General features: G+C 41.4%; 1 protein-coding gene across 1 annotated transcript; it reads right to left on the bottom strand.

The window, feature by feature from the left end:
- Nucleotides 1-55: 55 nt before the first annotated feature.
- Nucleotides 56-6,177, bottom strand: PP2D1 (protein phosphatase 2C-like domain containing 1). The gene is made up of 3 exons (XM_014937790.1): nucleotides 6,087-6,177; nucleotides 4,818-5,834; nucleotides 56-1,365 (listed from the first exon to the last, which is right to left on the bottom strand). Exons 2-3 carry the CDS (start codon nucleotides 5,815-5,817, stop codon nucleotides 116-118), a joined length of 2,250 nt encoding a protein of 749 aa, XP_014793276.1. The 5' UTR covers nucleotides 5,818-5,834; nucleotides 6,087-6,177; the 3' UTR covers nucleotides 56-115.
- Between the last annotated feature and the right edge of the window lie 4,593 nt (nucleotides 6,178-10,770).

The raw sequence follows: 10,770 nt of genomic DNA, 5'->3' as shown, positions 1-10,770 counted from the left end.
GTCTGATTTACTATATGGGTCAGCATTTAAGATGATTACAAGTAAATTCATGACACAGCTAAATATAAGCTGTACTATATGTACTGTGGCACTCCAGTTATCCTATGATAAATTTTTAGATGTTGAGGTAATCGGGTATCTTATCGCATCCATTTAGAAGTACAATCAAAACAGTAATGTTATCTCTGGAACCTGCAGCTAGGGCAGTCTTTACCAGCTGTTGGCTGATGTAGCTTGCTGCGCTGTCGTAGAGCGTCTCAGAGGTGACTCTACCTCTTCCTGCAGATTGTGAATCACAATTGGATGAGTACGTTTTTGTGTCCTCTTCAAACTGTGGTGAAGGTGGTTTAGAACCCACTGGTGATTCAGTCTTTAGCAGTTCTTGACCAGCATAACTTGCAAGTTTGTCACAAAATACTTTGGAGTCCATTTTTCCTGCCAGGTGTGGCCCTGAGTCATAACTAGATAGACATGCTTCTGTGTCTTCTGGGGGCTCTTCCACGCCTTTAGACCCTATTGCCAGTACATTCCTTTGCAGCTCTTTATGGGTGCTGATTGGACCTGTCGCGCAGTAAGTGTCACTCTCTGTTTCTTCTGGCAGTGAAGTCTGTGGCTGAAAACTATTACATAGATCAACATTTCTGTCCTCAAACTGTTTCTGTTCTTCAGAGTCACCTTTTGTGCTAGAATTGGACTGTTTTATCTCTCTGTTCTGTGAACTTACCTCATTGTTACTGAACAGAGATGGTTCTGGATCAGCTTGATTTTTGTGGTCATCAGTTTCCTTAGGAACTCCATCTTCACTTTGCAAATGGTTCCTCCTGGAACATTTTGGTTTATTTTGTTCCAGGTTGTCTTTTGAGTCAGTGAGAGAAATGTCTTTACTGGAATACAGTATCTCTCTTCCATCTTGCAGATCTGTAATAGCCTTGGAGTCACTTAAGTTGTCTTCAGTGGTTGGCATCAAATACTGACACTTAGATGGAGAAGCTCTGTTTTGTTGAACACATTCGTACCTTTTCAAATAATGAGTGAACGTTGTTAGAGTTAATGTAAGTACTTCATTGTAATCCAAAACCTCCCAAAGCCCGTTAGAAGCTAAAATAAGAAACTGACAAGTATCATCAATAAGGACAGATACGGTGTGAGGCACGGGTATAACAGATCTTTTCAGTACTGGGTCTCCGTGATGTCCAAGACCCCTTGTAGTTCTCAGGTGCCCCTCCACTAACCCGTCTGGTTCGTTAGTGCTGATGTTTCCACCGTTCTGAAGTACGCGTTTTCTCTCGCTTGCATTAGAAGTGCTGTGCTCTTTCGAGAGGCAGTGACTCTTCCCATTTTTACATAAGACTGCATGTGCATTACCTAAAATTGAAGTAAGATGTTACTTTGATTTATTGTGTACTGATATTTTTTTTTGTAAGATATTGCTGTTACATTACCAGTTAGCCTTTTGCTAAGGACTGGGAAAAAAACTGAGGTCATATTTCAATTATCTAGTGCTACAGGCAACAATATGTCCATCAACAAATCTGTTTCTGCAAAGTTCTCTGCATTTTTTTTCCCTCCTGTTATTCAGAAGACTGTTCCAGAACCTTATTCTTCTGACTGCAACAAAACTCTCCTGAGGAGTTGTAAGTGACATTTCATTCAGCTTGTAGTGCAGTCCGATAGAAATGTTGCACCTTGAGTGTTTTTTTTTTTTAAGTAAGAGTGCATATTTTTCTCAAATACTCTTTTTTTTTTTTTCTTCTAAGAGGTTGTGTAGTTTCAAGTTGTTATGGCTGAATGAATTAATCAAGAACTTTCAGATTAAGACTATTTTTAGCAGTATAGATTTTCTAGTACCTGAAAATAATTTGGACATAGTATACCAATTTGCAGTTTACTAACATGATGCCTTAAATCTCTTCCTCAGTTAAGGGCCCCCAGAGAGCAAGAGTTCTCACAGCCAGCATGAGAAGTTGAGGACTAACAGCTTCCCTTTAGGGAAGTAGGAATTCCCCAGTAGGAATGAGGTGCTTTACCTTTCCCTCAACACTTTTGAAATCTGTGGAGTGAGAATGAAAAGTGTTAGAAATGGCAACACTGCGAGTGACTGGTCTTTTCAGACTCGAATGCAGAGCTTAAGGGAAAATAGCTCTGGAACAGTGATGTATTGTTTGAGGTCCTCTGTGGCTGCACTGGGAGAAGACCATTTTTTGTGTTGCGAAGATGATTGGTCCGCTCCCACGTGTTGGCAGAAGGGCAAAAGTGATGTCCCACAGAAGGAACTTGAGTGGGATGGTAGCTTTTCTGACACTGTTGTGTTCATTTATATGTATTTTTAATATCATCTGGTGAGACTAGGCCACAAATCCCAAAAAGTGTTTCTAAGTAGACACTGCTTACACAGTAGTTGTATTTCTTGGGTGGTATGGGCATTGCCTAGTGTAGGAGACAGCTAAGTGTGCTCTGTGTGAAGGTGGATTTCTCTAGAAGATGACTCAGGATATCAAACTGAAGAACACACCTCTTTTTTTTTTTATTGATTACAGAATGTAGATGCCTTAAGTTAATGCTGTGTGAATTTTTCCTTGTGCTTGCTGCCTCCTTCCACAGAGAGCCAGAAGTTTGTCTAAAGTTTCCTTTGAACCCTTGGAGTAAGACCACCAGCCATAAGCCTAACAAAGGGTGTAATATAACCCACAGGAAACAATTTGACTGCAAGAAAATCTAGTTGCTTTTGGATGCAAGTCTCTAGCCTGCAAGCCAGAGGCAGGGCAAAAGAATTGACAAAAACTAGCTGGCCTACCAATGTGGGACTAAATGAAGAAGATAAAGCTGGCCGATGCCACCAGCATCTCCTGCTCCGTATATCTGACCATCCTCTTCAGTTGCTTACCTGGCACTGAAGGAACATGTTTATGTTTCTGTAAGAACATGTTCCTTGGGGGGAAATGAAGATTGATGTTGTGCAAATCTTTTTCTTTGATGTGATATATTTGGTGGAAAATTTAAGTGTATTAGATTTAAATAAATGTGCATTTAGAAGTGTTTCAAAATCTTTCTGATCAACTTCAAGCCTTAACTCATCAGCAGATCTTGAGTTTACGGTATCTTTAATTGCGGTCAGCATAAAACCTCATCTGGGAGGGGAGGATGGAGGCAGATGTGAGAAACCGACAGAAAAACTAGAACCAGAAGACTTAGGTTGGGTGAGTGCTCTACCATAGATTTTCTTACCTTCATCCGACCTCTCAAGCTCGTTGTAGTAAAACTGGGTTTCTTCCCCAGTGAGGTGAAAACAAATGCATTTGGTAGCTCTGAAAACATCACGACCTTTATGTGAGTTACTCCTGTATCCCATTAAAGCTGTGACTGCACCTCCTGCAAGAATACTTGAGCTGGTGCTAAACTGCCAATTTTGATACCAGTAACAGTCAAGTTCTGGTGGCTGCAAAAATGCTTGTTGGAGGTAGAGAAAGTTACAGGTACAGCGACAAGCATTGGGAGAAGAGAGGAGAGGACAGGGAGAGGGTAGACCACAGTTACTTATTTCAGTGCCAGTGCATGTTCAAGGTGCTTTGTAGTGTTCCTCAGACTAGCAGAGGATTATTGTTAAGCAAAAATTTTTACTTATTTTTTTAAAAGTCTGGGATTAATTTTTCCAAATATGCAGTATGGTTTTGGTTTGGGTTTTTTTGTTGCTTTTTTTTTTTCCCCTCCTGAATAAGTGAAATCTCTTAAATGGTTTTCCCTTTTCCTATTGATCTTTGACTGTCTTGATTTTTTTCAGTCAAATGACATACAAAGAAGTCTCACAGGTTTTTTGAATACCCTCATCTGAGGAGGATGGAGAGTTGCAGTGTTAGCACGCTCCTCACTAATGCTGGGGAGAGTAATAGAGAAGTGTTATAGTGCTGGGTACGTGCTTCAAGCAGAGACTGGAAGACACCGAAGAAAATAATTGTAGCAAAATCTGTTTGAAACTATTCACCCTGGTTTTATGTAATTTTTGCGTGTGTACTTTATGGGAAAACCAGTGTCTTGCTTGTAATCTTATGGCTCTTATGTACCAGAGAATTTAACTGGGATTAAGAGTTGCCAAGTGGGAAAACACAATGACCGGAGTTGCTAAGAAGCGCGAGAGCTTTGTCTAGTGTTGCCTGCAGCAGGGCTGGGTGAAGAAGCGTTAGGAATGTATCAGTGTTTCTGACTGTAATTAATAACTGATTTTCTGCACTAGAAAGGCAAAGCAGGGTTCTCCTTCATAAGGAAGCAGGTCTGAATAGATCTTCCATAGCAGCAGTAAGTAACAGCCAATTCCTGCTTCAGAAATTAATTCAGGTGATACACAGAGATCTTGTTTTCAGGTTGCTGGGAGCACAATGTGGTAGCACTTGGTCTCAATGAAACAATAAAAAAAAATCTTAAACATATTTTATTGATAGAAGGGGTTTGTCAGATCTAAAATCAGAAGATTTATGGGTGTCTGCACTATAGTGATGACACCTTAAATGTCTTGATTTAAAAAAAAAAAGAAAAATTGTCCTTACTATTCTTACAGGGGTGTACTTTGTATTGTGTATTATAGAATGTTTCTTAACTGTGTCTTTTGCATTAGTATATTGAAGGTACTTACTAGATAAGCTTAATACTTAATGCTTGATACCAATACCAGTTGTAAGGGAAATTTGTCTCCTTTACATTGTGAAGTTAAAGCAATTGCAGCTTTTTATCTCCAAATATCTACCGCTAACAAATCTCTAGCTTAGTTTTTCTCTTTTTATCGGGTGGAGAAAAACCCCCCAAATCCTGGTTTGGAACATACATACCTATGTTAGCCATATGCAGCAACCCAGCAGCACCTTTGGGTGTCCTGGTTAATGGACTATGTGTGGTGCTTCCAGAATGGTTTTTTCCTTCTTCCTCGGTGCCATCTCTCTCTTCACTGGGGATTCTCTCCACCAAACAGGTAACTGCTGAACAGCCGCTCCAGCGAACTTTGGAATCCTCATTCCTTCCCAGTCGTAAAAGTCTGTCCATTCTCCAGAAGGACTTGGCGTAGGCTTTGTGAATCCACTCGTAAGTATTGCAGGTCTTGGCGTTGCCCGGTTTATCAGAGAAAATCTTCTCTTTTTCCCTGTAATCTGCCTTGATTACTGTGGCAAAAGAATCTAGAATTTGCTGTTCGTCCTTACTCTTTATGTAGGAGGAATCCATTTGAGAAAGCTGGTCAAGAAATAGAAGGGGAAGCTCTGCTGCAACTGTTTCTGCAGCTGTCGCACCGTCAGAGCCGTCAAATAACCCCAGAAAACATGTATCTGACCTGTTCCCATAGTTCTCGAGCACAATAAATCTGTCCTCCATGCCTGCCTGCCATGTGGAATTTTTGTCTTGGCAAATTGATAATGCTTTTATTAAAGAATTATTTACTTTCTTAAAAGTACTGGGATTGTTAGTATTAGCAAGATCACAGTATGATGTAGGAGTGTTATTATCCAGAAGGAATTCAAATGAATAATCAATCTTCTGCCTATGTGTCTCAGAATATTTAGGGGTCTTGGTCAATTTTGAAACTACCTTCTGTCTCTGAGCTAAAAGTGTTTTGTTGTCCGTCTTTGTTTGTGGGTTATCGAAGCCCAGCAAAGTTAGGGCTTTGTGGGTTTTTTTATGATAAAAAAGGTGGTGTGGGTCTATTGTTTGTTGACACACGGAGCAAAAGATTGAAATGTGCTTGGAATCATCCTCGGGTACAATTGTGGTCTTCTCCAGCTCATCTTCCTCAGCTCTGGAATGTTCAAAATCAGGTGGGTTTGCTTCATCCTGTGACATTTTTCTCCCATGTTATTCTATAAAGGAGTTGAATGAGTTAAGAGTTTTCATATTTTTATATTTCAGGACTTTAATATTGGGTAACACTTACTGAAGCCTAAACTCTAATTGCATCTTTGTGTACTAATGTGTACGTGGTCAAGAAACGGGGAAACCTATGTGAAATTATATAACTAATAACTATGTTAAAAATAAATAACACAGCGAATTCAAGAAGTGAAAAGTTTGGAAATACAGAATTCATAACACAATTTAGATTATTCTTGTACCTAGTGAGGTGTCAGTTGTTTCCTCCTTGTGATTCAGTGCATCATAGCCTTGTGCCTTCACACTCTTGGGACTACTTCATAGTTACAGTTCATCAGCTTTTCTTTATCTATTCATCACTTTCCAGACATGGCAGTGGGGTGTAATTCCTACTTTAAAAAAAAAAAAAAAGGGGGCATATTTGAGATTAAGGTAAAAAAAAAAATCTGCCAGTGCTACATGGGAGATAGGAAACAGGGCCAGAAGCATTGGTGTATCTCTAATTGAATCTCACTGCCATCAGTTTTAGTTATGAGGCCTTTAGGAGCCAGCTGGAAAAAATTACATTATTTTATACCATTGTATTTAGGCACACAGAAGATAAATTACATTTATGTGGACAATATTCTATTGTTTTTCTTGCTTACAAGAGCTAGATTTTGCAATGCTCATGTTCTTTTGATGTAGGATGGATTTTGAATGTGCCAGTTTCTCAATCAAGAAAGCATAATGAAGAACAGAAGTATTATCAAATGGGCCAAGCAGTGTTTGAGCTTTTAGGTCTGTGGGAAACAATCCTGCCATCAGCAGCAGGCACCCTCTGCATTCGCCAGCCAGCAGGATGGAAGGAGAAGACCCGCTTTGCAACAGAGCTCGTGGAAGAGCAAGGAGGCTGAAAATATGGAATCCAGGCCAGGTGCTGCAAGGGCACAGGGTCTAATCAGCACAAGCCTCTCTGCCCATTCCCCAGCCAAAGCTAATCTCTCCCCCCTGTCCCCATGCACCTCCTTTCTCCCTCTTCAGCTCCTTGCTCCAGTCTCTGTCTCCTTACTCTTCGATGCTGAGGAACTTCTTGAGTGCTGGAACTCTGCGTTCCACACACACGTTCTCTTGAACTTCCAAATACGGCTCCTACTGCTGGTGATGGGGATGTGTGCGTATAAAAACACCTTCAGTCTTCTCCCACTGGTAGCAAAGGGAGTCCTGAGAGCCAGGACGAAATACAGGACTATTTGCAGGCTGGTTCCTGGTGCTACAAACCCGAGAGTCAGAGCTGGAGAGTAAGTCCTAGTGAGGGACTCCTGGCAGAGGCCAGGTGGTAGGGAGGGCACTGCCTGAATCCAGCACCTACACGCCGGTGTGTCTCCACTGCGCACCCTCAAACTGATGCTGCTTTATCAATACTGCAACTTGCTCTGATTCGGGTAAATTTACAAGACTGGCAAAAGGTGCACGGCTGATGCCATCTCAGCCAGGTTTCCAAGCCCTAGTTTAAAACCTGGCAATCCTACAACTTCTCTGTAAAATAGTTACTAGCGTTTTGGTTTAATACAAGCAAAACTAACATATTTTTTCAAATCATATTCTCAGAAACAGCTAAACCATATTGCCTGGAACTTTTTCAAATTATTCTGCTTCAGGCTTGGAAAATGTCAGTATGAACAGTTAATATCTGTTGGAGTTCTAAGTTACTGAAACCATGAGGTCACCCTATTGGTAGCAACACTAATAATTGTGCCTACAATTTGAAATGGGTAAGAGAACACATATATGACATACAGAGGAGTCATCACTATTGCTTAGGCAATGATGAAATTACAATGGTTCAAATGGCTGCTGTGTCCTATGAAGTGATGTGCAGCTAAGCCTTACAGCTGCTTGCTGAACATCCTCTCCCCCAGATCAGCACAGAACATACACCTACAGATACCATAGTAACACAAAGTCCTCACACCGTGTGAGAAACTCAGCTTGCCAGCCTATACATCATCTGTTCTAAATATGAAAACATAGTGTATGTTTTTATTTAGTTTGTTTATTTAACACTTAGTATGTATGTGTGAGAAATATCAGACAAAAATGGATCTATTACAGGTTTTTATTCTGTTCTCTCCTCTGAGATCTCTGACTTTCAGTGACCATTGGTAATTCCTGTTAATCCACCACCAGGACAACCAACCGTGGTTTAGCAGTGATAATATCCCAATGCATGGTTACAAGAGTAGCCTTTGGTAATTTCATCCTGCCCCATCTATTTTCTGGGACTCAAACTTGACACAGCCACTCATTAAACTGGCTATTTTTCAATTGTTGTCTCTTCCAGGATTTCAGCTGGGAAGTATGTTTTCTTCTCTCTCGTTATTTCTGTTCATCACCTCTGGGTTATAAGCATTTCCATGATTTTTCAAGGCATGCTTTTTTTCTTTTTCCTGTGGTGGAAGTTTGTCAAAATTCCTTCAACTGTTTGAGAATTACAGGAGCATTAAAAGACAAAGCCCCAACATCCCCCAGCTCCAATTAGTCTTAATATGTCTTAAAGAATCAAATGCCTCTGATCAGCTGAGGTAGATTTTCTTTTTAGAATTTTAGAATTGGTCTCTTCAGTAGGGGGTGATCGTCCTAAGGGGTTTTTTTAAGTACACTGTAGTATACCTTGTCCTGGCAGAGGTGAGCTTGTAGGTGACTCTCAATCTGTTGTAGGACCGGGTTATGGGAAAGTCCATCTGGCCACAAGAGGTGAGCATCAGCCTCCCCTAGAAATGCCATACCGCTTCAGTGGGGCAAGATGAGGAGGCACGTGATTAAAATAGCAGGGAAATAGGTGCTTGTACAGATTCCCTTCCCTTTATTCTGCGCAGTTTGAACTTGAGACTGTGAGATTGCACAAGCCTTTTCACTGCTGTCATCGTGATGATGCATTCAGGCACGAGAAAAATTGGGACTGATATATACAGAAGATCTGGTAAGCTGCTTTTTGTCAGCCTTTGAAATACGAACCTATTTCATGTTTAGTATATATAAAAGCCCCTTGGATTAGAGACAGGAAATTGAAAACTTTCAACAAAATGTTACTTTGACCTCAGTCAACTTAATTTGTAACAAACATACTTTATGGATATTTATATCTCTCTGAGTGTAAGTGCTAATAAATCACAACTTCGGAGCACCAAAACAGTCCCATTTTATTACAGTGTGTATATAACCAGGGTAATATACATAATAATTCATGCATATAATTCAGAACAAGATATGCTATAACTCTTCAATTGTACTCATTGCTTATAATTATTCAAAGGGCAGCCCTGATGTTAAATTTTTTATAGCATGCATACACTGCCTATGTTAAAAGCTGAAGACCCTGTAAAAATGAAATAAAAAAAGGACACATTTCCTTTGTTGATCTCTTATGAAGTAAAAAGACTAGTCTGCGTTTCCTTCTCTCCTTGCATTTCCCTCATCAGATAGAGACTCACAAGTTTTTTGCTGTCAGGTTAAAGGATAACAGTGAGATACTGACAACACAATACACGAAGCTAAAGCACTCTCAGCCTCAGAGAGTGAAAGATAAAATTCAGTTTTCTAGCTCACTGCAGTTTCCCTGTGCCTATTTAGGGAGCCCAAACCCAGCGCTGTTTAATGTTCTGAGCTGAAAATAGAAGCGGATTTAAAAAAAAAAAAGAAGATATAGAAGAATGGGGAGCAAACCACAGTTTGAGGTTTTATGTGTTTTCAAGGGCAAAAATCATATTACTGTTTGTGACAACACGAAGAGCCTCTTGATCAGTGCCTAGCCCTGCTGCTGGGGAAGGGAGGCTGCTTCACCCCTCCATCGTACGCTGCCCTGCCTGTAAGAGGGACACAACTGTGGCAGAGCTGGTCATGTCGCAAGGTGAGTTTATTTTCTGTTTCTGCAGTTTGGCACTACAGTCTCCTTTTTTTAAAAAATTAGTCAAGATGTCATTACTTGAGCTTCGAGGTCCCAGGATCTGATTCATGTCCAAACACAGGAGTCCCACACCCCATCATCCCCCTCTGACACACGTCGTTCCTATCTCCACCCAGAACCTGCTTCTTCCTCGCTTACCTTTGTCATCGTCAGCACTTACACAATCTCTAGTCCTGAACTCCTTCCTCTGAGATTTGTGTTTTGCTTTGTTTTGTTTTTTTTTAAAAATATTATTATTACTATATGCTGCATACTTGTCGTCTTAGAAAATGGGTGACTATTACTGATGCTGAAACCAGCAGGGGAAGATGCCTGCCTGCCCGCGGGTGACAGGAAGAGGCAGAGAAGCACCGTGTGATGTAAAATGGAGGTCACAGTCCCGTCACGCTATTATCAGCTAATATGTATCAACAGCCTTCACTGATGCGCATTCTTGCTGAATGAGCACCCGCTTCCTCGCTTGCCTTTTCCTTCTTCCCCGCTTTACTTCTTGTCATGCCTTTCAGAGAATGGTTTGGGTTGAAAGGGACCTTAGAGATCATCGATTTCCAACCCCCTGCCATGGGCAGGGACACCTCCCACCAGACCAGGTTGCTCCAAGCCCCATCCAGCCTGAACACCTCCAGGGATGGGGCAGATTCCTCTGTTCATGCATCAGCCAGCGCTTCCCTCTTGGTCCCCCCCTTTCCCACATGTTTGTGATGTCACGATATGGCTCCCTGCTCCTCTCCTCCTGGCTCATTTCCCTTCCCTCCACCTGTCACACAGTTCAGTAGTGGCACCTCCCCTGGAAAACTGTTTGCCAATGCATCATACCTGCCTACAGAAACCGTGGTGAGGACTCTTGGCATCGCCAGGACTGGTCCCTGCCAAGGAGCCACCACAGGTGGCCAGTGGGGCTGTAGCGTGTGCCATGGTGAAGCTTGATGGAGCTGTGCAGTGCCCTGTGGCACAGCCCAAGCCAGGGTACAGGCAAGCAC

This window comes from Calidris pugnax, unplaced genomic scaffold (assembly GCF_001431845.1).
Source record: "Calidris pugnax isolate Ruff unplaced genomic scaffold, ASM143184v1 scaffold11, whole genome shotgun sequence".
Lineage (NCBI taxonomy): Eukaryota > Metazoa > Chordata > Aves > Charadriiformes > Scolopacidae > Calidris > Calidris pugnax.
This window is presented reverse-complemented; position numbering and strand designations above follow the sequence as displayed.

Coding starts and splice junctions, on each gene's coding strand:
- PP2D1 (XM_014937790.1), bottom strand. CDS start 5,817: ATGTCACAGGATGAAGCAAACCCACCTGATTTTGAACATTCCAGAGCT. Junction 1,366..4,817: donor GCTGCATATGGCTAACATAG/GTATGTATGTTC, acceptor CTTCAATTTTAG/GTAATGCACATGCAGTCTTA.